The sequence below is a fragment of the Pavona decussata genome, unplaced genomic scaffold, assembly GCF_977016875.1.
Source record: "Pavona decussata unplaced genomic scaffold, jaPavDecu1.1 SCAFFOLD_5, whole genome shotgun sequence".
Taxonomy (NCBI): domain Eukaryota; kingdom Metazoa; phylum Cnidaria; class Anthozoa; order Scleractinia; family Agariciidae; genus Pavona; species Pavona decussata.
The window spans coordinates 400799-427500 of record NW_028145429.1 but is presented as its reverse complement, the minus strand read 5'-3'; the positions used below and the strand labels follow the sequence as shown (position 1 = coordinate 427500).

Here is a 26702-nt window from a genome sequence, read left to right as displayed (position 1 = left end):
ACAGAAATGTGGTTAAAAATGCCAAAATTCAGAAATAACAGATACTTTCTGTAGCGTTTACGAGTTTTGACAGTTTTAATATATATCTGAGTGTTCAATTTGATCACGCAAATTTTGGTAAATTTTCAGATCTTCGCTTCAATCTTGAGATCTTCGTTTTTTCAGCGGTGATCTTCGCGTTTTCTTCGAAAATACCCATAGAGAGGCTCAAATGTCAGCCGTCTCCTCCCCCTAACCCACAGGGGCCCCCTGTGGGTTAGGGGGAGGAGACGGCTGACATTTCAGTCTAGGCGCTAGGCAGAAATTAAATTCCAAACACATTTACTTTTACTTGCCAGACTTGGTATTGACTCACCTGTAACATCATCCTTCAATGTCCGATACCAAACTTTGCATTTAGCAAGTTTTCATCCCAAAAAGCAGCCAAGTTGTCCGTCTGTTTGGGTGAATCGAACAGAATTAATAGAATTTTAGGCCTGCTTTAGTTAGGGAAAAAGATATAATCGAACGAACTCATGTTTATTTCTGTAAACTTTTTTTTAGGAGTCAATAAACAATGCCCAAATGTAGCATGTAGAAATGAACTTGGAAGATTATCATTAAAAGCAAAAATTGACATAAATATTATTAAATTTTGGTTACACCTGGAAAGTCTACCAGAAGATAACATTGCCAAACAATGCCTTTACCTATCTAAAGAAATGACCGACAAAAACCAACTGAGCATTATGCAAAGAGTCAACTCTCTGTGTAATCTTTCCAATTTAAACATTTCAAATTTAAACATTCACAACTTCACTGAACGTATTCGACTAAATGTTAATAAAACTTCAACTAATCATCAACTTAATTTACTAAACCTAAATAAAAAACTTAAATTCTACTCTATCTTTAAACAAGATTGCCACAAAACTGACTCCTTGGATTCGATAAAAAATGTACGTCACAAAAAACAAATCAATACATTTCGTCTTGGAAATCACAATCTGCGAATTGAAACTGGCCGGCACAACAAGACACCTGAAAATTTGAGAACCTGCTATCGCTGTAATTCCAATCAAATTGAAGACGAATCGCATTTTCTATTCTCTTGCGAACATTATCATGATACACGTAAGAAATATTTTGATGAAATAAATGACAAATATCGAAATTTTAATGATCTTGACAATATCTCAAAAATCATGTTTCTTTTTAATAACGTTGATCCTTTTGTTTGTAGAACCATTGCTGCTTATATTTATGATTCAATGCTGAATCGACAATCAATGCTAGCTTAATTATTAGACATAATTATTTAACGTAATCCAGACTTATTACATAAGTAATACCATGTATATATATGGGAATACTGAATAAATTGTTGTTGTAGAAAAACTTTTAGAGGTTGGAAGGATACCGAAACTCTGAAGGTGCTGTACTGCTGTACGTTAGTGAGATCGCAAGTGGAATATGGATCGGTTGTGTGGTCGCTATACACCTCAAGAAATGTTGATAAGCTCGAGCGCATACAGCGGAAGGGAAAAAATTTATCCTCGGAAAAGAATCATACCTATGAAGATCGCCTAAAATGTCTTAATCGGCTTTCGCTTGAAAAGAGACGCTATCTTTTTGATGTTACATTTTTGTATAAGGCCTTAAATGGATGCTTGAATGTGGATGTATCTGTTTTTTATTCTCAGGATGACCCGTACAGGTTTAGCATGTTGATGACTATTCTGTGAAGACGAATTTTGCTAGAACGACTAACTTTAAACACACTTATTTTAACAGAATTGTTGAAATGTGGAATTCGATACCCGTAGATATTAGACTATCAGCCAGTCTCGCAGCTTTTAAGTCAGGAATGAAGAAGTTTTTAATGCTTTTATAATTTAATTTTCTTCTGATTATTATTATATATACTTAAATTTCTTTAGATTAGCTACTGTTGGTGATCTGTCTCGTATGGAGTGTTCTACTCTTTTGCAGATTATCCTCATGACCTTTTTTTTTCTTTTTCCTTTTTTGTGTATATAGATTTACTGTGCCATTAAATTGTAATAAATAAATAAATAAATCTGTGTGAACACGAGGGGCAGTTTAATGGGCAGGGTAGTTCATGTTAAGGTACCATATAGTCACTCACCCCTGGGAAGTTGTTATAAGGATACTATATGGCTGCTTAACATGAGGTCCTCCCCCCTCCTCTACGCACGAAACATGTGCACTTTCAATGAGTCGACCTGTCACTCCGACTTGATAGCATTTTCTTATTTCTTGCCTAAAACGCTTCTGTTTTTATGCTGAATGTTTTTTTTGACTGACTCCAAATGATATGGTCGCGTGGCTAAACGGAGCATAATTAGCCATTGTGATGGCAAGCAACACAAGTTGGCGAATTGACGATATGGATGGCGGACTGGACGGTGGGCTGGCTTCAGAACTGCTGAATCTTTCTGGCTTGGGCAATGAATTTGGAACGGAGGGAGCTTATAACATGAGGTAGGAATAATGTGTGAGAAAAGAGACATTGGAACTTCTGATCGTGACCAACAAGGAGAACCAGATCGTGAACATTTCGTTTCAGTACAGGCTGTTTTTACAAGGAAATGTAGCAACTTTCCTTAGTTTGAAGATAATATTCTCTAAGGAGAGGAAAACAGTGGTGTTTTTTGCGTTCGAGGAAGGAGAGGGATTCCTAATGAACTTCTTGTCTTTGGTGTTGTACAAAATTACAATCCTCAGCAGCGAATCCTCGTTGGTGTAGTGGTTATGCACCTATCAATGTTTTCCCCGACCCGGGGTAGGGTGGGCATACCCACGGGCATTTGACATTTTTTTTCGTTTTTTTTTTTTTTTTTTCGTGTCAATAGTCCCTACTGTGGAGCACAACTTTGTGGTCAAAGCCCCCACCCCTGGGTTTGGGGACTACTTAAATGCAGTGGTAACGAGTGTATTTGAGCAAACTAAGGTGCTCTTGTTTAATGCAAATTTTATTGCTAATACCTAATAATGCTCTGGTTTGGTTTTAAATGCTCACTCTAGAAATACATGCACAAGTCAACTTTGACCTTTGTGTGATAAACATATTAAATAAAGTTAGGAATCTGAATCTTTGAACTCTCCAGAGAGAATAACATCTCTTGCACAAACATGAACTAACAGTAAGGCTTCATGCTTTTTTATGAGTGTTGTTTTGGTGGAATGAGTTTTGCGCGGACAAGAATTTTTTTAAATTTTTTTTAATTTAATTAATTAACACCACAGTGTTAGATTACAACGGCAATTGGAATCTGCTATAATTTTTATAAAGAGGCCTTCCACATCAAGCGCCAATTGCCATCACTTAACAAAGGATTAAAATCCAGCAGGGAACTCTGCCTGTTCTCTGGAGTATACCTTGTCCAGGAGTATCCAATCAATGGAAACCGATGATCGGAAATTCAATCGATAAATTAGTTAATTGGTATCGATTGGTGTCAGCCAATCGATGACCAATCGATAACCACACAAAAACCGTTCATCGATTGCTATCAATTGGCTCAGCAACCTCGAACAGACGTCACGCACGCTACCTGTCCGATCATCTGCCAGTTTTAGGAAGCACTGGGGACGAAATTGGTAAACCAAATTCCGACCCAGTCTTCTCAACGCAAAGAATATACCCCGTTGCCCGTGTACTCGAATTACCCACTTGCCCGTCATTGCCTTTCCGTATCGTAGTGTCTACGCAAGACGGCCGGGTAGAGGCTTTACTGAATATAAGGTGCATTGTCAAAAGCTATCATCTTTGCCGTTTTGAGGTGAACGTCGGTGAAGTGTTCACTGCAAAGTTTAAAGTTGTTTAAAGTTGTGAACCACCGTGGACAGCTCGGCCACCTACAGTCCGAGCTTGTGGATCCTCTTTGGCCACTACCGTACATGCAGATATTTCTGTGTTAACAAACAATCCGGGCAAACAAATATGAAATTATTCAAAAGACATACATTGTTATTTCAGTGTACTGTTGTCGTAATAATAGAGAGATTAAGCACCGCGTTCACCTCAAACGGCAAAGATGAGATTCGCGTTTATGTTTGAAATGAGGAGTACAAAGATGAGAATAGTGCAAACTAACTCTGGCCTTTACTGCTAATGCAAAACTACTCGAGTTGACAGAGAAGCTGAAAATAGGAAGCGGCAAATATAAGATAAACATGGTCACGTGGTCATGTCTCACCTTTAACGTTTGCCGTAAACGTCGTTCTTAACCTCTCTATTATTGTATTTGCTACCAGAATTTTTCTGTGAAGGCACAATTCAACCACTTTCCGTTTTTTGAAGTCTATAGATCGGCCCATGGAACTAACTTTTAATTTGTCAAAAAAAAAAAACGGATTCCTGTGGACAGAGCGTTAACATTGAATAGAAAAAGGAGAGTATTGTTCTCCTGTTAACATTAAAATGAAATGTGTTTACAATTACTGCGTACAAAGTTGTGTTTTTTATGCGTCGATTCCGGGTCCGTCAATCTGCAACCAATCGATACCAATTTATCTACCGATTGGTATTGATAATCAATACCAATCGATAACCACACAAATCTTTGCCATTAATTGGTCATCGATTATCAATATCAATCGATTAATTGATATCGATTGGTATCGATTGATATCGATTGTCATCGATTATCGATTCCATCGATTGGATACCCCGGGACCTTGTGTAACTATTTAAGCTCCTAAGTTTGTATGCACTTTCAGTCTGATGATGGTACAGTTTATACTGAAATATAACTGTCACTTAAGATCTTGGTTTTGTTCATTTGTTTTCAAAATTCAAAGACACAATGAATCTACTCGGTCTATCGTTTATCTTATATGTCCTGAAATTATCATCAGGTTCTGGTTTTTGGAATAATACTCTAGTCTACTGTTCACCATTTTTGTTTACGTTCAAATTTAAACTTTTTGTAGCCGTTAGTTTTTCTCATGGTAACTCTGGCCGTGATCAAAGAAGACTTAAAAGTTGTACTAGTTGAAATATTTACCCAAATAAATAAGCCCTTTGCCGTAGTGTCAGCCCTGCTGCACAGTAAAACTTCAATCAAGCGATCAGCACTTTTCTAAAACAGATTGGAGACTGGTAACCAGTAAATGTCAAATCGCCCAACCGTGGGGGGCTCTGTGATGTCAAATAAAATCAAAATCCCTACCCACGGGCTGAGAACTCGAGTCAAATGCCCGTGTATGCCTGCCATCCCCCTGGTCGGGGAAAACATTGATAGGTGCATTATGGAATGGAGAAATCTCCTGCCAGTCTTAAAGAAGAACAATTTATTGAATGGCCTGGCTGCTAAGCTTTGCAGACAAACAGCACTGTTTACTGTGGCGTTTTACTGTTATGTGTAATTTTACCTTGATAGTTATTTACTAGGTTATTTCGTTAGCTTGAAATGGGATACCGGTATAGCATGATACATGAAAGATGTCTAGTAGTCAAGGATAAAATCTCATCTTCTGGACACTTGACATGAAGCCGTTAGCATTTCTTTTTTTTTCTACATGCTGAGCAAAGGCAAAGTTCCATCACTTGTAGATGAGCCTTTGCCCTACAGTTACATTAGTGTTTGGTAGAAACTCAAAGTGCTTACAACCAAAATCGCTTCCACACCTAAGCCGTAAATTTATTTGACACTATGTACAGAGTAACGTCACATTACAGTTTTATGAGCATTTCTACTAGCAATGTGCCCCCCCATGGAAGGTTTTTTTATTTTAACCTCCCACCCACTCGGAATTTCCATTCCAGGCGGTTTATGATGACCCCCCACCCCTCCGGAATTTCCCGGTTTTTAAAACCCTCCCCCCTGAACCCCTCAAGCAGAAGTTCAAAATTCATTTAGACTATGAAAATTGACGACTCACACTATCATGATCTATTTTTTTTATTATTGAAGCAACGTCGACTACTCTAATTCAGCTATTTACAACACTTTGCTATTTTACTTGTTTTAAATCCTTTTGCTAAAACTGCATCTGGAAAAAATTGGAAAAAGCTCTAAAACGGTCGATTTTTTGCATCAATGAAACTCAGCTTTTATTCTTTGTTCTTGCGTAGTTTATGTTTATAACTTTCTTGAGCGCTTATTAAGAAATTATCTCTATCACGTGACAACTTTTCTTTTTGACCTAAAAATGACGGCCTTTGCAAATTCCATTTTCGTAATGACCTCCACAGAAAAACGTTTGCTAATTTACCGCGTAGAAACCGCTATGAATATAAGTTGCACATTGAATATAGATGCTGGATTTTAATTTATCCAGTAGAATTTGAAGAACTTTGAAAACCCAGTTGAAAACTGGCTGCATGCACAAGAATTGAAAGCCGCTTTTGTGAACTGAGTTTCAAAAGGTTCTCCTTTCAAAACTTCAAAATTAATTAGTCCGTGGATTCACATCTCGGCACTTAATAGTTATCTCTGTACTGCGTTCGTGAATAAAATGAATTCGAGAAAGAAAAGAAGTTTCTGTTTTCAACGTTTTATGTCAGGTTTTTATGAAATAAACGTCACTGTTTCATGTCCAATGCAATTCAATCTTGCGCAAAATTTGCATACATCTGGAAAGTTTGGCATTCATTGCCGGATCAAATTTCAACTGCAATGTTCATCAATATTCACTGGATGGAAATATCTCTGCGGAATCTTTTCCCTTTCTTCCAGAAATCTTTTTTGTGAAAGGTTGCATTGAAGAAATTACATGTTTTGTGGCCACGGTAAAATAATTTTCCGTGGGAAATAAATTCTTCGAACATGACAGCGCTGCACATCTGTTGTACATTTCGTCGTGTCAGAAATAGATTTCAACCGCAAACTAGCCTGTGGAACTATGAAAAGGCCATGCTCATCAAAATGGTTGCTATGTTCAGAAACTTTTCTGATCTTTCTAATCTCCTCATTTGATGCTATAATACGAGCAAAGAGGGCTTTCCACCCAGCCCCAGCTTCTCTGGATTTTGCGAGTCACATATTTCTAATAATATTACGATCACATTTCCATTTACTTCCTTCATGGTAGTTATTTCCTTTGTCTTCTCTTGTATTTAAAACAATAGAGATCCAATATACAGTATCCATTAGCCTTCCATGCTCGTTGTTTTCCATAGTCAAATTGTATAATTATCCCCATTATTTATTGGTGGAATTATCTTGAAAGGTTACTCCAAGTAGCCTCAAAGATAATATCTGCTTTATGCTAACATCTGGCTCTGGTGGAAGCTTGCTTGTTCTACTCTTAACAGCAAACTACTTTATATCTGTAAATTCTGGTTAACACATAATTAATTGTACACTGGCAACATAATTACATAACAAATACATAACCCCTCCCTTGTACTTGTCCTGTTAGTACTTAAAACTGTTTTTTTTTTAATAGCACTCATAACTAAAACCTGTTTTTTATTCTTCAACTTAGTGATGTTCTAAACTTGCCAATTTTCAAGGATGAGCCTTCTGCAGTGTTTCAGAATATGGACACAGCTGACCTGGAGTCATCGTCGGTATCTGGGTAAGTTAGTGGTACACATTATGTAATAATAATGTAACCTGGGTTTGTCATGACATAAATCAAATGCAGGTCATTAATTTATTGTATGGTCTGAAATAAATTAGTCACACATCAACCCATTCTTTCATCTATTGTGCAATTTTGGAAATAAGCTGATGATGGTGCTACATGTAGCTGATATAGTGCAGTACTACACTTACATGTACATTTCACAATACTGAGTGCTTTATAGCAATTGGATTGGACAGTTTGTGAATATGGCTGTAGCAGCTCAGTCTTTGTACAATGCATACGAGAAAATGTTATTGACCTAGAATGTAGCTTTATCAAAGATTAGGGAGTGTGTTCAATGTCACCAGGTTCTCTCTCCTCAGCCAAGTTGGTGATGATGTCATGCGCCCCTGCAAAATATGTAGGGGAATTGCCAGATATGTGTTCCAATATTCATTCATTCAATCAACGTTGTCCCATACAATCCTGACCCAATCTGTATAGGAGTGCGTTCTTTCTACATCGAACTTAACAATGTATGTTTGGTCAGATTCTCGGTTTGTAAGTTTTCAGCTTGGTTCATAAACTTTCAAAAAAGAACCAGGCCAAAATTTTCAGCAAGTGCAAAGAGCATTTTGTTTGATGTGTGGCATTAGCATCACGGGCATTTTTACTGTCAGCTTTTTTTTGTGGTGGCATAATCTCTGTGCACTGGTATTCTTAGTATGTTTTTCTGCATCTCTCTTTCTTAGGTGTACTGCATATGGGATAGGAAAAGCTAACTACAATCAAACCTCCCTTAAGCGACCACCCAAAATGTCAAGCCTACAGTGTAGGTGGCCGCTTACAGGAGGTGGTCGCTTACGAGAGGTCAGACCACAAGGGGTTTAAATTTTGAACTCACCAACAAAAGGTGGTTCCAGAAATTTAGACTTATAGTGTAGTAGGGCCACAAAAACGTTATAAACTTTCCTAAATTATATTGCCAAAGATTTCAGTATCTAAGTTGATGGTTTGCCTGTGATACTACCTAATACGACTAATACGGCAACTGGGACAAGTCTATTTCGGTAAACCCGGTACCTCTGATTACGACATTCACGTCTCCTGTACTACCCAAGAATGTACATGTGATAATGTTACAAAGGCAAATTAGGGAACTTAAACAATGACGACGGCGACAGCAATGACAACGCTGCAAATTGTCTAACTTCTGACAGGGGATAGATATAAGGACATAATTTTATGTGACAAGTGGTCGCTTAGAGGAGGTTAAAAACAAAAGAAAATTGCAAACTGTCATCTCTAAGAGTGGTCACGGTTGCCTACGAGAGGTGGTCGCTTACGAGAGGTTCCAACATTACTATTAGTGATTTGACTGGGGAAATTTTGGTATTTTGGAAAAGTGGTTGCTCAAGAGAGGTGGTCGCTTACGAGAGGTGGTTGCAAGGGGAGGTTTGACTGTATGTCTCAAGTGATTTTTTGGCTTTGTTTTAGAGTTAATGCAGATGTCACATCTTCATCAGCCATGAACTCTTTGCAGGCAGTAAAACAGGAAACACTGAGCATAGCTCAGTCTTGCCAGATGTCGGCTGTGAAAAGCACTGAAGACAATAGGTGCGTATTCAGCTCAAGCTCTGCATGTCTTGATTGTATACCTACCAACTTTTTTTTAGTCAAATGCGTGTTGTCTCGTCATGACCAGGTTTCCAAGATTGTCCGAACCACTTCTGAAGGTTTCTGACGATTTTCGAAGACTTCCAAATGTTGCCAAAAATGTCCGAAGATATTCCAACGACCATTGTACACTTAGGATTTGAACAGATTGTAGAAATTTGAAAGCTTTTGCGATTGTTATGAAGAGAAAAGAAATAATACATAACAAATCTGAAATGAAATGAAGTTTTTTTAGAACAACTCGTCCGGATTTGTGAGTTAGAATACTCATAATTTGGGTTCAATCTGATGAGAATACTTTTCATTAACCCTGAGTAGAAAGTTGCTTTACTTGTGTTTTCATCAATTATTGAATCTAAGCGGCAGCTACAGAGGTTGAAATGTCAAGATCAAATGGCTGATTCAAGAAAATCCCCCCCCCCCCCCTGTTCTATACGTATATACAAACTTTATTGATGCTCCCTAAGTGGGTTTTTCTGCTCAATACAGTAATGGAGGGGTTGTCACTTTGGACCGAGTGTACTTAGCATAAGTCAAGTTCGAGTCACAAGCCAAGTTTGAGTCTGGATCCAACTTTTATTTTTTTTTCTCTTTACTTTTGTTTTGTTTTTGTCTTGATATTTTTGATTGTGATTCTTGCTTTCATAATGATGTGCTAACTGCTGTTCGAAGTATTTAAAAAACATAAACAAGTTATTTTCCTTGTCAACGTGATTGCGGGAGTTCAGTTGTTGGTAGCAAATTAACCCCATTCCTTTAATTCATTCTCGCTCTCTAAATTTGCCTGAATTTTTTTTGTGACTAAAAACTGTGCACCAGTGTGCCAGTGTTATGTTGCCACCAAAAAAAACATAAATGCATGCAAATGTTTGCCAAGAGGAAACATAATTTATTAAAAAAAACATTAGAATTTATAATGAAAGAGGATATTCCAGATATTGACGTGGCAGATGTGAAAGGTAGCCTTCAATTAAGTGTAAACTGAACCATCTTCTTTCAATGTTTAATCTTTCATTTCCCATCTTATATAATATTATAATTAAAAATGCTGATTGTTTCACTTACAACAAATTCTTGCCTGTCTGCTCATGAGAGGTGCTATCTTTCAGAATGAGAAAAACCTTAGACCTTTGCCTTGTTGCCATCCATGTCTCTGCTGCCAAAATTCATTTCAGAGTTTTCAGTGATTTCAGTAAATGAGTTTTCAACATAGCATTTTTTGTCTTGTATACGTGAGCAAACATCTATCACAGGTAAGGTGAGTGCGGAAGCACTGGTTACTGGAACTTGCTTCTCAGCAGTTTTCAGTTGTTGCACTTTCAGTAATATCTTATTCTAAAAAATGGTATATCTTAATGTTTGCAGTGCAACAAGTGGCTTTGTTCACGTTCTGCGAGCTCCAACATCCCCAACAAGGAAACTTGAAGAAGATTCACTTACATATCTTAATCAAGGTATTACCTTTCAACGAAACCATAAAACTCACCTTTGATGCAATGACTTAATTATAGTATATATTTTTTGCTCTTTTTATGCATCATACTGTGGAAACTCTACAGCTGTACAGCTGTATTTTAAGTGTGAGAACATTTGCATTTCATTTCAGTATATTCTGTTAGTTAGTTGTTCAAGAAAGAACTTTGGTTGAGCAGGCTCGCAAGTTAGCTTCAGTAAATTTGGATTGTTGTACTTCAGTCCAAATTTTCTCAATTGTGTTATACGGTAGGGGGCAAGTTTGTGAATGTTATATCTATCTAGTTGGGATTTGCACTTCAAAGTCCTTTAGTTATTTACTAACTTTTTATTTGTCATGAGGCACTGAGTGCCCTTCCCCCCTAACCCAAACAATTTATTGAACTTAATGGCAGTGAAAGTTGTAGTATCTAGAAGATACCAAAAATTAATGGGAAATGCTGCTCAGGTTCATTTATAATTTAAGGTTACTGGATACCTTCGCGGGCATCCTTCGCAAAAAAAAATATTCGCGCGCTGTCTTAAATGCAACAACCATAAACTATATCAAAGCTAATGAAATGTACTATCCGGTAAAAATGAGTTCGCTTTGATTTTTTCTAGCCGTGAGGGGAGTGCGTCCCAAAATCCAAAACGACTGATGTCTCTTTGAGCGAATTTATCGGGTATGGAATCCACAGAATCAAAACTACTGCATCATATCCATCACAAGACATTAATCTTCAAAACCATGTGAGGTTTTTTCGATATTCCTATTGGTTGCTTCGCAATTTTACTGTCAATTTTGATGATCAAAAACTTACCGATACGTTTTGCGATGAAGGCCATTGCTGGAGATCAATTTTACAAAACGGAAATCCCTCACACAGTTTTTTTGCTCAGTGTCTTGGGAATCTTCGGGCTAAATTTCCAGGCAATCCGTCAAATCCTTGTACCGTATAAATAACTTTAAAGAAAGCACACGCGTAAAAACGAAGTAGGTTTTTTCCACTTCTGAAGGTTTACAAACATTTCGCGCCCTTGCTGCGCCATATTTCAACACTATGGATGCCACCGATGTTGACAGCCAATGGAATTACAGGAGACCTACTGCTGAGTCCCCTGAGATTACTGGTGTCATGCCGGAAAATAGTTGAGTGCGTGACTGCAGTTCTATTACCAGTCAGAATTTCTCAGATTTCGTTGCAAAATGCCGGCAGAAAAAATTCTTTGAAGAAAAGGAAAACTGCAGTGGCCTCGAAGGTGAGCCCTATCGATCCGAATGAACAGCTGCAGGCAGAAATGCAGTCACTGGGGTATGTTGAAGTACTATTTATATATACCATTATCCATGCGAATAAACTGCTGTCGCAAGCTTACAGTTCAATATCCGAGTTTTCCTGCTTTGCAGGTTTGATGGAGATATTTTCACTCACAACCTGGAGGCCAGCGTTGAGCGCAATATGTGGCGAGGGAAAGGGCCTCAAAGAACTCGATATATCGGTTATTGTACCTGGGCTTATGCGCTATGCGCTTATGCAGTTTCGGCAAGAGTTTTTCGCCATCCTCATTGAAAACTTTCTTCTTCTTTTTCTGAGGACCAGTTTTCTTCTTAGTTTTCAACCATGGACTCTTTTCTTTCTTATTTTTCTCCATACGCGATACGCAAAATGAACACAGGCGAAAACTTGGTGTGAATAAATCCCAAGTTGCAAACGTAAACAAAAGGAAGAGAGGGGACATGAAATGAAGGACTCCGGATGTTTTACCATGAAAAACATCACGGGAAGCCCTGACGCTGACACATTTTAATTATGTTTCCAAGGTCAGCAAAATCAATAGTTTCGTTGTAGCTTAGCTCACAACATTATGGCGTTGTCCTCCTTAGCTTATTGTAACATTTATTTGCATTGGGCGAAAGTATTAAGGCCTCATTCATAACTTGTTAAGTACACATGTAAAGCCAAGCTGCTGTATAGTACAGCTTAAACTACTGGCTAAGTAAGCAGACACTGTCTAGCTATAAAAGCCCAAGCAAACTGTTTAAGGTTCAATTTGCAGTTCTGTTGTGCAGTGTACTCACTATTTGCTGTCAATTTGTCAAAGGTTTTTTCCCTCCCACCCTCCCATTTGCGGATGGGTTGTTTGCGTTTCTTGCTTTAATAAACTAGGGTCACTCCCACGTGGTGCAGTTAAGTCTGCGCAGCGACTTCCCCCAAGCTTGTTCGCGTCTTTGCTTTTGTTTATTGCCTGCTAACCAATACTCTTGTCCGATCCAGCACATGCCGTCTACCATTCAGCTCGTAGTGCTAGGAAGATAAGTGAGGTTGTTTTTGTCACGCAAACCGGAAGTCGCATTGACTAACCTACCACAAGGCAGTGTTCCCTCAATAACGCCATCTTGAGTCGTTATCTTTGTTTGTTAAGTATTTCGCGCATACCTTTAGTGCATATCGCTGTTACGCTACGTTCCTCGGGAACAGTGACATTAAATTGGCTTATAGCACTCTTGCGGGTGATAGAATTTAATTTGAAAAACTTTCTTGTTGATAATTCGCGCATGCCTCAACATTTGAAGTTTTTTTTTTTTTGAAAATGAAGCGAGACTAGTCATGTTTAATTTGGCCTTAAAATTTTTTTGGGCAAAAAAACGACTCTTGAAGGTATCCGTTAACCTTAAATAACAAGATTTACACACAGTTGTCATCCTGAACTTGATTTGATGTCAGAAAGATGCCACAACTACCTACAAAGGACATGAAGAAAATTCAAAATTACCAATAAACATTTAACAGGATAATTCATAGTTTTTCTATCATAATTCATAGGTTTAGTGAATACTCTGAATACGCAGATGAACCTTTGAGATGTCACTTCTTGTATTTACAGTCAATCCACGTCAAGCGTGACCTGTATTTTTGAAATGAAATTTGAACAGAGTTTTGAAATTTACATGTCAATTTCGAACATCGCCCACAAGATTTTAGAGTTCCCATAGAAATTTCCCTAAGCTAGTTTATTGACGGTATAAAGCTATGACTTATTCTTTACATTACAGCATTAAGTATTTCAAGAATAACAATTGTTTCCCTTGAGTATTTTGAATCTTTTTTCCCGATAATGCATCTTTTTCAGAAAGATTTCCAGGGAAATGTTCAACATTCCATTCAAATGCTGGACATTACAAAGAGGATTTCAAATGTTCATTTCATTCTCGGAAATACTGATCTCTTGTGATGTGGATCAACTGTTAAGCGAAAGCTATTTCAGCCCTCCTATTCAACATGACATACAGTGTACACTTCATTAACGTCTTGTCGTTTTAGCTATAATAAGCTAATTGGGGACACATGTAGGTGTACTTAATGTACATGTACGTTGCAACCACTTTTGACACCTTGGAACCTAAAATTCTGGCTGTGGTGTCCCAATAGTTCATCCTTGCTACTCATTAAAAAAACATAAAGAGTTCACTGCTAAATTGGTCTCGGAGGGTTTATGATTTCCATGTTATGTTTCAGGACAGTCTTATCTGGTGGAGCTGTCATGTCTCCCAGCTGAGTTGGTCAAGTTGAAGGGACAGTATGTCACGGTACAGTGAACTCACCTACATCCCCACTCACCCTGTTGAACGGCTTAATTCTTTTGATGTAGCCTTTTTATCTGTCTGACACTATACATGTCTTCAATGTTGGTTGGATATTTAACAATTATTCGCCTCAGGCTCAGTGAATATTGTCGAATAATCCCCTCGACGAAGTATAATTACTCAGGTGATTATCAGAGAAAAACAAGTACCGTCCGAAAAATGTCGATTTTTTTGTTTGTTTCAAATCGTCACGCGTCAATAAACAGAGACGCGCAGTCTGTCAATCACATGATGCTCAATCGAAATCACATGCGCAATCGTTAAACTGCACACGGCCTCCAACAGAATGTCAGTATTCTTTAACTGCCGCTTCATTGAGACGAAGCACTGACTTCTGTGAATGAATGTTGGGTTTCTCCGACCCGTTTAACAAAATAGATGGAGATGAACCAGGCTGTTTGGTGTAAAACTTGAGCCGGGATCACAAGTGTCAGCGATAGCATTTTATTGCACAATTTCTTGTTGACGTGATAGCTTCGCCGGTTAACGGACGTTTACAAATTGCCCTCGGAGATAAGCTGCTTCAGGTAGGAATTAAGTCATTTGTTGGCTTCACGAAACAAGTACACGGTTGTCGCAGATGAAAATATTTTGTTGTGAGGCGGTGACTTTAGATGGTGGTCGAGAGCCGCTCGAACCAACAACAAACTAGTTTTCAGATTATAAAAACCGTTTTCTTTTCTCGTCACTGAAACGGAAAACTTAGAGAGACATTTATTCATCTTGTTTACTTCCATACTTTCAAATTCTGTCTTAAACTCGTTTTGTTTGTGAAATCATTCTGTTAATAAAGAAAATCTTGCTCGAATTTAACTTTATTTGTTGTCTTCATTTTAAGTCATCGAGATCGACAACATGCAATTTACAAGGTTTTTTTTATTACAATAAGCAAAAATTTTCATCTCTTGCCTTCGAAAAGTATCACCTCGGACTTAGCTGCATCTTTAGTTCCTTTCGGAATTGCATTTTCTTTCATCCTATTTACTTCTTTTTCAGAAATGTCAACAAATAGCTAAGCGGCCATTTTGAAAGTTAGTGCTCCCGCTATAATCACCTCGCGCGAGGTGATTATAGCAGGATATGACGCAATCCTCGACCAATCAGATCAACAGAATCTCTATAATCACCTGAGTAATTATACTAAAATATTATACTTTAATTGTATTGTAATATTACTGGTAAGTAAATTAGGTACAGGGTCACTCTGAATACCAGCCATTGAGCTGAATGGGCTACCCTGCTGAAATAAAGCTGTACTTTACCTCACCTAATGGCATAAATATCTACTGCAACTATACATGTAGTGGTAAATCGCTTTATTTGCTTGACCGCTAGATTTTACAGTATTGCAAAAGCTAAGTAGTTATTAATAAAACAAGGTTAATAGTAATATTGTCTTAAGTTACATCACTTTCATTTGATAATAACAATGTACATGTACATTGTACATACATGTAGATTTCACCAACTTTTATTTTTCTTTGCCCCCACTGTCTTCAGTAAAATATATCTTTTAAGTCCTCATATGACCTTTCTTGATTCTTATCAAGTATAACCATTCTTTTGCTACAGCTAAAAAAGAGCAAACAGTAAGTGTGATTTTTTTTAATTTGCTGACTTATCAGCAAAACACATTAATAATTATTGGAACTGAGTTTGTCAACCATTAAGTATACCACTCTTCATTCTTGGGAGATCTCAGAACCAAGCAGCACAAAGAATGTTAATTTTCTGGGATATTTTGTCTGTTTTGAGTATTTTTAAATGCAGTGTGCTAATTAAATTACTTGCCACTTGGTATTGGCAGACTGTTGAGAAATGATCAGTCTAACTCAGAGAGATGTAAAAGCATTTTACAGTGTTTGAGTATTGAATTTGATTGCCACATTCCGGAGTCTGAGTTACGTATACCGTGTTTCAGACAGTTTAAATAGAGGAGTGTTGGCCATGGAGGTCCCAGAATGGATATAAAACACAAATTGAGGTATGAAAATAAACCAAGAAGTGGATACAAAATGTGAGATAGTCTTCAAAAGGCTGCAAATCCTGATGAACATTGGCAATGTTGGAATTTAAAAAGAAATATTGGTATTAAAAAGTTCTCAGTTCACATTTTGTCTTTTATACCCAGTCTGTTTTCCAGTATCCAGTAGTTCCATAGTTCAAACCCTTAGTCAAAAAGGCAGAGATCTGTTGCTTGCTTCCCTGAGCCCATAGGAATGAGCTGTCCTGCATGGCAACAACCTGTGACAAATTGTTCGTTGTGTGGAGAGTTCACTTGTGAAATTTCAAGAGGCGTTTAAAATTAATACAAAATAATGCAAACATAGTGTGTAACAACTTTCGGGATATGTATTGCTACAATCTAAAAAAAAAACTTTACATATCATCTATCTTGGTTGGGTGCAAGTATTCACCAGCCCAGACTATGAATATTATTGACTATCAACATGGCTGAGTATAAAAAAGTAGGTTAAAAAAAGATGAGCATCTTATTAAAGAATGATTGAGCCCATCTATGAAAAATGTGATATTCTAGCTATGGAGGATCTTTGCTTCCCTAATCATCGAGGGATAAATGTGCTTGAAGCCCTCTGGTGAAGAGATGTCGTAAACTTCAAACAGACTACACAACAACATAATTATGCTCTGGAAATTAGACATTTCATATTGACTTCAAGCCTATCAAAATGGTCACACAAACGGGGTTGCCATAACCGCACAGCTGTACATCTCAACTATCAGTAATGCATTCCTGCTTGATGCACTTCTTATCTATTTCAGCAAACACATGCACCCCTAACAGGTGCCTATTTTTATAATTTATTAGCACTTGTCTAGTGAATGAGCAAGAATACATTCCTCCTGTTTTTTATTGGGTTTCTCAGTGTTTGTATGACTGGACCCTTGTTTTTGCACTTAATTTAGGAGGCAGATCTAAAAAAAATAATAATAATATTCCAGTATTGTTAAAGTTGCTTTAGCTGTGTACTTTACTGTCAGTCCTGTCTTAGTGTATCATGCAAAAAATTGATGAAAACTTGTGGCTTTTTCTGTCTCCAAGGATTCTCAAGAAATCTCCTTCTTGGTTCTATGTGAGCATTTTGCTCTTCACAAGTGAAGGACTTGGTTGAAAACTATGCTACATGATTGTCCATGGCCGTTTTGGTCATGAAATCCAAATTTCTTCAAAAGGTCTAATGTCACAAACAGAATCAGTATCATTATTAAGAAACATAAGGCCATGTGTAGTTTTTGATCTTGAGGCTTGCATTCCAAAGAATTAGCCTGCCAACTTTTCCAATGGAGGCAGTAAAAATGTCTTTGGCTAGTTCAGGTAAAATTTACAGACAAACTTCCACATAGTATAACCAGGTTCTTCAAGTTTAGAATAATTTTGTCAAAACACCATCAAAATACTCAGTCATAGACCTGTTAAATGTTTCAGCTCGCACCACTGTCAAGCTACTGCTTAGTGGCACAGAACTAGGAAATGCTCAAAACTAATACTAGGACAAATCACAACATATGCCTGCAGACTTCTGTTGGTTTTTGACAAAAATGTGTGGCAAAGTATGATTTTTTTTCTGTTTTCCTTAAATTTTGTAGAGTGTCATCAAACTTTGCTTTTACGAAAGAAAACTTCAAGTTCAAGAATCTGAAAAATATGAGGAATGGAAGAACAACAGACCAGCGGACAGAATCTTGGAGATAGGTAATATAGTTTAAACCACAATAGGCTGTATTCACACCATGTTAATTGATGTAAAGTGTGTGCATCCATAGCTGTTATGGGGCATTCTAAATAATTATATGGTTCATTGTAATTATGTGAAGCAAACAAAATTCTTAAATTTAGATTGGTCTTTTACATGCCTAATTATTACAGAACAGTTGGCACACAGCTGCAGATGCCCCTTTACAGTATCAAATTGTTATAACTCCTTTAATCTGTTGCATGACTTAAATGAGCACTGCAGTCAGGAGCTGAGCATGTCACTGTGCTGCTAAGTGATTTTGGAAAGGTTAGCCTAAATTTTGCAAATATGTTGCAAACTAAGGTTAGTATAATTGAATGAGCATTGTATCATTCTTTGTGTTATCTTTGCACGTGAGTAGCAGTTGTTTTTATTACTTCAATTAGGATTCATGGAATTTCTGTTGACTTTTTGGCAACAGTTTACTTACTACAGTGTAGCTTAATAGGCTTTTTCAAGGACTATTTTGGTGGATGTTTTCTTACAGCAAGGACACTGGAATACATACATGCATAATCTTTATTTATACACGATGGTTTTCAAAGCTGTAAGCTTGTAGGATTGTGTGTATTAGGCTAAACTAACCTAATCTACGTTAAAATATTTCAGGTTTACAATAATTAATAGTATACAAAATCCCGTTGTCTGTAATGTGTGGTAGACGCAGACGTACAGTCAAACTTAAAATCTTTAACATAATCCTCAGCACTAACCTGCTTCCTGAGATTGTTAAAGTTTGGGGATGTTGCTACCTCCTTTTTCTGTAATTAACAAAATATAAAAATATAAAAAATATAAAGATGAGCTTCTAATAGTATATGAGAGAGAATCTTTCATATATGTCTTGACTTGCACCTTGGTACACGGAGACAGTTCTGCTCTCGAGTAAAATAAGTGTTAACGCAGTTTTGACAAATAGTCTCGAACAGCATATCAGGTAAAGACTTGCTATGAGCCCTATAAAAAGGTCTGAGAACATCCAACTTATAGTAAAGAAAAAAAGGTGGGCCACTGGACACATCTGAAGTAGGAATCCTTAAGGTTCAACCCAGTGTTTGGTAATCATGGACACATGTGGCAGAGAGAATGTTGGCAGAAGTTCTAATTTTCTTTCGTGTGTTCAAGGAATAGTGAGGTGATTAAAGCTGAAATGGGAAAGAGATAAAATTACACTCAGGTCGACCATAAAAAGGTTGTGTTTCTTTTTTTTTTTTTTTTGGCTTTTTCTCTAATGGTTTCACTGAAAAAATGTCAAGGACCTAGAGTAAAAATAGTCCATGCAGACTTTAATAATTATTGTCATTTAAATTTTGCCATTGGTGCAATTAATTATAGTTATTAATTTGGGAGGTGTTTTTAGTGGGCTTGTTGTTGTACACTTCTTGTACACTTGTTGGAGATGAGGACAAGGGCAGTGTCAGACTATGAATCAGATGCTAAGATGCTGAAAAAATAATTCTGGGAAAACTAAAATAATTATTACCTGTAACCTAATAGTGAGCTAAAACAGTGCTTGCAATAAACTAAAACACCAAGAAAAAAAACTATCAACAACAACAGCAAAGTTGTTTCCTGTACTTTATTTTATTATAATTATTATAATTATTATTTTTTGGGGGGGGGGAAGGGGGGGAATATTTGGTGAGTGAAAATGTATCCGGGTGAGTACAATCTGAATGTCACTTGCCCAGAGGGCAAGTACTGAGAAATTTAAGTTTCCAACCATGAGTATCTATCTTTTATTTGTTACAACTGTGTCACTATCAGTGTACACAATGGGCACACTTTTTTCAAGAGGGCTTAAGGTAATTTGCCCAAAATGGTGGAATGGAACTTAAGCTTGTTGCTTCCTGGTGCACAGAGATGGTGGTGTTGTGACTCCAGTGCTCACAAGAAATAGCCAGATAGAGCTTTTTTTGCACAAGTACATCTTGGCTTCTGGTTATTCCTATATTTCAATTTATTGAAGGGTTGGGGGCATAACCAACCTACGGTGCATTTCAGGTCACTTTTTGTTGTTTTAGCTCAGATTAACCAGAGTTTTTGCATGGGGCCTTGAATTCCTTCAGGAAATGTTGCTCCAATGTTTTATCCACTGCTTTGTGGGGAAGGGGGGATGGATGTGTCACAACTCCTTTGATAAAGAGGGCAACATCAGCTGACTTCTGTACTCACTCTATACCTGTTGAAAACTACATGTAGTTACATCAAATCACTTACCATACATGTCAAGCAGATGACTCTTGCCTTCTCTACTGATGTACAGTAATTCCACTGCACTTGTTCTTAGTGTTGACAAATAATATTTATTATGGCAATACTCATCTTTCAGATGTACCCATGTCAAGTGGAGTTTACAACATCAGAAGTAAAGGAAGTTTACTCAACTGTTATGAATTTGAGTGGGATCCAAACAAGGAATCTAAAGTTTATGTCATTGTAAGTAAACTACCCTTTGAGGTTACTTATAAATTATAATCATGAACTTGTAGCTAGATGGGTCTGGCTTTTTTTCATTTCTTTTATAAGACTGTTGTTCATTTTAATTATTTTTCCAGATCAACTGTGTCAGTTCAGAGTTTACAAAAGGAAAGAGTGGTAAGACAGTTCGTTATACAAGTAGTGTTCTTGGTCTGTGGTGTTTTAATTCTTAAGTGCTTTCATTCCAGGTGGAGAGAGTGGTGTTCCATTCAGGTTACAGGTTGATACATTTGCCCCCAATTCATCAACAGACTCTCAGATTGCAATCCACAGTGCAGGCTGTCAAGTCAAAGTCTTCAAAGTAAGTAATCTTTTTGTACACTAAATGCAAATATTAAGTAAATCTTGAAAGCCATTGCATTTCTGTAGTGCAGTGCATCAGAGCAGTGTATTCTCAAGCCTCCTGTGGCAGAACTTGTAAAAGAGATTCTCTCCTGTGTCAGCAAAGAACAAGCTAATGATGGACTTCTAAAGTAGTTAGCCCGTGCTTGCTACATAAGGTCTTCATGTACAACACAAATTTCTTTCAAGTGATGGTGACTTCAGCTTAAAATGCAATGAAGGCTCCAGAATCCAAGCCTCTGTTGGAAGTTTGGATTTTTATTACACTTTGTTAACTATGTCTGGTGAAATAAATAAATAAACAAACAAACAAACAAACAGTGGGCCTTAGTGTACATGTTGGCATTGTTATTATTATTATCATTGTTGTTGTTGTTGCTGTTATTGCTATAATTATTATAGTAATAATAATAATAATAATAATAATAATTGTTATTATTATTATTATTATTATTATTATTATTATGATTATTATTATTATTATTATATCCTAGAATATAATCATAATGATTTTTTATTAGAAATAAGAATAGGTCTGGATAGTAGCAGATATGTTGATATTCTAAGAAACCACACAACACTTTAAATTTGAAAACATGTTTCGACAGAAACTTCTGTCATCTTCAGTTTAAATTACAAAGCACAGAGTTGAATATATAGTGTAAACCAAAATGCTAATTAAATAAATGTTAATTTAAAACTTTCTCTGTAATATGTTACATTGTCGTGTTTCCTTTAATTTGTGCTTATATTTCATTTAGTTAGCATTTTGGTTTACGCTTTCTCTTCTTTGCCAAGTTGGTGATTATGTCATTCACGTGTTCCAAGATCCATTGAGTCATTTGTTGTTTGTCCCATACAATCAATCTTTATAAGGAGTGCATTCTTAAAAATAATGCAGCACTGTTTTAACTGTCAGAATTCTTTTTACATGATTAATCATGGGACACAACAGCAGCCTCCTCTAGTTCAGTTCAGTCTTTTTTTCTGGTTAAAACAAAGTCCGTTACATAAAGAGCGTCTTTAATTGGCTAAGACAAAATACTTTTAAAGGGATGACTGCTGAGCAAAAAGAAAAACAGATGAAAAACACCACCAAGCAGTCCAGAGTGTGGGTTTAGGGTTGGAGATGAGAAGTTTAAATATTTTATTTTATATTTTTTTAGTCCAAAGGTGCTGACAGGAAACACAAGGTTGAAATGCAGAAACTTGAACACAAGTCTAAAGATGAGCTGGTGAGACAAGTCACTGCTTTAAGAAGTATCATAATAATAAATTAAGGGTGCTTTCGATTGACCCTATTCAGGAATAGGAATCATACAAATTATGATGACAAGAAATCCCTCTTAAGCTCGGTTTTTGGAGTTACAAGTCAATACAAAATCACTTTAAAATTTTCCTGTGTCAGTGAAAGTTTGCAGAAATGTCTTCCCAAATGTACTTAAAAAGAGAAATTTAACAGCTATTCTGCTTATTCTTATTCCAGAATACAGTCAATCGACTGCAGCCTAAATATTTTTGGCTTTGTTCTTTTCCTCTGGATTGTTGCCATTTGGTGTACAGCATAGCACTGTGTATCTATAGCTGAGTTTAATCCAGAATTGTTGCACTGAATTTTGTGCCTCGTGTCTGTGCCTCTCCAGCATATGAGGCAGTGGAGCATTTTTCAAAGAGCCCTACAACAAACAATAAGAGTTCAAACCAAATGTCACCAATAGCACTTTAAAAGAAATGTTATATTTACAGGAACAGTGACATCCATCACTATAATATCCAGAGAAAGAATGATTTCTGTCTCCCACTCATTTGAACAAACTACGGAAAGGAGAGACTCCTTTACCAGGGTATTAAGGAATGGAACCTTTTAGGACAGTCTCCCAAAGACATAGACTCATTTTTAATTTTTAAGCAACATATCAAAAAATGGTTTTTAGCTAGCTTATAATTCTTATTCCAAATTTTCATTCCTTATTGCTGTCTATGTATTTTCTATTTTTAAAATAATTATTGTAGTTTTTAATCATTTGTAAGTTTGTAAAGCATATCATTTATGTAGTGTTTTCTTAATCTACAGGGCCCCACTGAATATCACTTTTGTGATGTGGGTCCCCTGTATATGGGAAAAAGAAAATCTGATTTCTTCCAACAAGAGTTAATTGATAATGACATCCAACAGCATCTGCCAGATGCTATCAACCAGACCAGTAAATGGAAGATCTCTCTCAATAATATAATTTTTTTATGATTCACTTTCAGGACCAGTTGAGACCAACTCTTGAGTACACTGAACTAAAAGAAGTAAGCTGAGCTACATTGTACCTTAACTGGCACAATTCATGATTATTCATTAGTGGTCAGTCATATTTAAAATTATAGATATGTTCAATGAATGGTTTGGTTTGAAATAAATGTGGTACACTTCCCTAGTGCGGTTGTGCTGTCCTGTCAGAAGTGAAGACAATTAAGTTATGCTTACATGTAAATGGTCCGGCAGTCACTCGCCCTGCCAATAATTATTTTGATCCAGAGGGTAGTAGTGGGGATATAAGTTAGGCTTAAATGGTCACACAATAAAGTTGCCTGTCATGTGGATATGCCATCCATTATGCCAGACAGTGTGGTCATGTTGTTGTTTTGTCTGCTTATATTATTGATCTAAGTATAACATGACATAATTAACTTACATTAAATTAGAATAAGCATTGTAAGTTCTGAATACTGTGTTAGAAAAACTTTTTAGAGACTTGAGTTGGTTTAACGTTTCCATAAATTATCTTTTTTTAGCTGCCCCTTAATAGAGAAGATGAGAATAGTTCATGTTGGATGTCTCCCAGGTGAGATGTTAGTACATTCTGCTGTCTGTGTTGGTGAAATGAATACCGGTAACTCAATTAAATGTAGTCAGGTTGCTCTACATTATATTACACTGTACCAACCAGAAAGGATGTGTAACTGAATTCTTTTCACATATAGCTTATCACAATGTTATAATTAATTCCTTTGTTTTTCCTTCAAACCAAATGGATGATGATGATCATCATCATCATCATCATCATCATAATTAATACGTCATATATTATAAGCCTCTCTATGGTATTGATGCCTGAGCAAAGCAGGGGGAATTTTAAATCATTGAGTAAACCTGAGGAATTTGTCCAAATATGGTGGGGGAATCTTGTTATTCACACTCACCACTGCAAGGCTCCAGGGAATAAATAGTAGAGTTTATATGGGTTTATTCCCTGGAGTCTCGCAGTGATGTTTACTGTTTCAGGCTGAATTTTTAATATATCAAAATTGGGCTATTATGGTGAAAGAACAAAGGAAGCATTTAGTTCCAGTAGGTGGTTGTCCATTGGGATTGTCATGTCTAGAGACATGTTTCTTTTCTTTTGTGATGATAGCTGAAAAATTATAGTAAAGTAAAAGACAAGTTGATAGAAGAGTATTTATGCCAAGAAAACGTTGTACCAGCAGTGGCACCCAAGTGGCAGAGTCTCAACTGACATGCGTTCAAGTGGTGATCAACTTGTCGACTTAGTAACCGCCAAGTTTCGGGCAATAATTTCGAGATTGCCTGGTGGTCAACAGTATTGGTCGACACTCGGCAATCGTCCTTTAATTATACACAGTGGGCCTTTAACGTAGTTGAAAAAATTTTAAATCCAAAAGTTTCTGATTCTTCTTTCACGTTATCTTTCAAAGCATCTCATCTTAAGTTTAGTGTAATATATTCAGGTCAGTAGCTGGATCCATGCCTTCGCCTCCTTCAGCTCTCCAAACAATGTCGACGCCCAGCAGTGTCTTGTCCAGTTCTCCCATATTGTCCAGCCCACCACCTACAGGAATAACATGTTGCACAGTAAGTCTGACATACTTAGTGCAGTTGACTTTCCCAGGCAGGAAAAAGCAACTCAGAGATGCTATTAAATATGATAGGGCTACTTCCACAGATATTCAAGGTAGTGTCAGGTTGAGTTAAGAGGTTGCATAATTTAATAATTATTGTTAATTTTAGAAGCACCTTGGTAGTACTCACCAAACGTTCTGTCTGTCACTTTTTGTCTTCAGTCAAGCCACCTGCAGACTAAATAATTATTTATTAACATATCAATTTAGCCCTGTGAGTAACCAACTTACTCTGGCAAAGTACAGGTTATCCAAAGCACAATCTTAACACCACAGGTACCATGATTAAATCACAGGTTTCGATTGTTACAATACAAACTTTATTGCCACTCCCCAAGAGGGCTTTTCAGTGACAATTAAACTTACCTAGTAGAAGTAAAACCACAAAATGATTACTGAAATGCATACTGCAACATATTATGAAGTGGTGATTTTGATTTTTTAATTAGAGTTTTGCTCTAGTCAATTTTAGCTTCTGGACTTGTTTCCACATGCCTAAGTTGTGTTACTGAGAATTTGAAGTGGTGATTTTGATTTTTTAATTAGAGTTTTGCTCTAGTCAATTTTAGCTTCTGGACTTGTTTCCACATGCCTAAGTTGTGTTACTGAGAATTTGTTATCTCATTAAACTTTATTCGCTTTGACTCAAGCAATACATAAAATTCTATTTTGTTTGTCCTGATAAAAACACTGCTTTCCCTGAGATACATTTTACATGGCAGTGTAATTACCTTAAATTCATAGACTTTTAGAGAAAGGATTGTATTGCTCAGAATGTAAAAAAAGCTTCTAAAAGTGTGTCCAAAAAATACTGCAGTTTTAATCTTGCCGTCATGTGCATGCAGACTGTCAAACCTTACATGTATCTTTTGTCATCATGCCCTCAAACATAAATGCATTCAAGTCAGATCACATGAATTGTTTAATACTTTTAATCACCAAACCCTCCATTATGTGAACACGAAGGCCTTATGCAACTTGTCCAACACCTTTCAGGAACTCACATCAGAATCAACAGTTGATGACACAAGAGTTTGGTTGCAGAATAACAGATTTCAAAACTACCTTAGCATGTTTGTTAGTTATACAGGTTGGTGAAAAAATAAGTTGAACAATGTGTTTCTTTCTTGGAAATATAACTTGTAAAGAGTGGTCAGGACATCATGTTTTAGTAATAGGCCATCCCTTCATATATAATCAGCATCTAACACTTTTAAGGGTGCTTGTTTTGCTGAAAAAAAAAATGTATGTGTTAAATTATGTAATTGGTGGACTTGAAGCTAATCCGTAACTTTGAACCTTAATTTTCTTCTAGCCTGCGTAGCAGTCGTTTCCGTTTCCTTCAAGCCAAGCAGGGCAAGCGCGTGAGGGCATTGGGAAAAAAGGAGCAAAAAAGTAGGAGCGGGGGGGAGGGGCGGGGAAGGAAAGGAAACGCCTGCCGCTGAGCCCGTACATTTTACCGAACGCCGTTCGTCAGTGAACCGGAGGCAATGATGTATTACCATTGGTCAATCGTCTGTCAATCAAACTCATAGACTAAAACGACATCTGGTTAACCGTTTATCAAAATCAAAATATAGTTCGATTTAGTTTTCATTGCGCTTTAGTTTGTTGGTAGGTATTATCGTCTCAACAAACATGGTGTCATTCGTTTTTCGAAATCCCGCCGAAATTTTTAAAAATTTAAGAAAATTTGTTCTGGCTGTCGGCGGTCTCAAAGACACGACAATTGCAATCTGAAAGCTTGTTTTATTTCACGCTACGCGAAATACAATTAATTTTATCCTGGAAACGCGAGGAAGTATTTAGCCATGTGGGACAAGCTCATTCTGTCTGTAATTCCAGCAAATGAGTTGATATTCTAAAACATTAGTAAAATTTGTCTTGGGTAATTTTATCTACGCTTGAGCGAC

At 36.8% G+C, this 26702-nt stretch overlaps 1 protein-coding gene across 2 annotated transcripts in view; it reads left to right on the top strand.

Annotated features, from left to right (window-relative positions):
* The first annotated feature begins 1375 nt into the window (after positions 1-1375).
* The window catches only part of LOC146489592 (transcription factor CP2-like), a 31352-nt gene continuing 6025 nt past the window's right edge, over positions 1376-26702 (top strand). For both annotated transcript variants that reach the window (XR_014863710.1, XM_085105251.1), the window contains exons 1-14: positions 1376-2484; positions 7438-7530; positions 9019-9138; positions 10564-10652; positions 14172-14242; positions 17909-18014; positions 20390-20496; positions 20616-20655; positions 20727-20839; positions 22047-22115; positions 23137-23178; positions 23665-23714; positions 24619-24742; positions 25786-25879. Coding sequence is in view for 1 of the 2 variants with exons in the window: in XM_085105251.1 (XP_084961377.1) it covers positions 2357-2484; positions 7438-7530; positions 9019-9138; positions 10564-10652; positions 14172-14242; positions 17909-18014; positions 20390-20496; positions 20616-20655; positions 20727-20839; positions 22047-22115; positions 23137-23178; positions 23665-23714; positions 24619-24742; positions 25786-25879 (1246 nt within the window). In the remaining variant the exon portion in view is untranslated. The remainder of the gene's footprint in view (positions 2485-7437; positions 7531-9018; positions 9139-10563; positions 10653-14171; positions 14243-17908; positions 18015-20389; positions 20497-20615; positions 20656-20726; positions 20840-22046; positions 22116-23136; positions 23179-23664; positions 23715-24618; positions 24743-25785; positions 25880-26702) is intronic.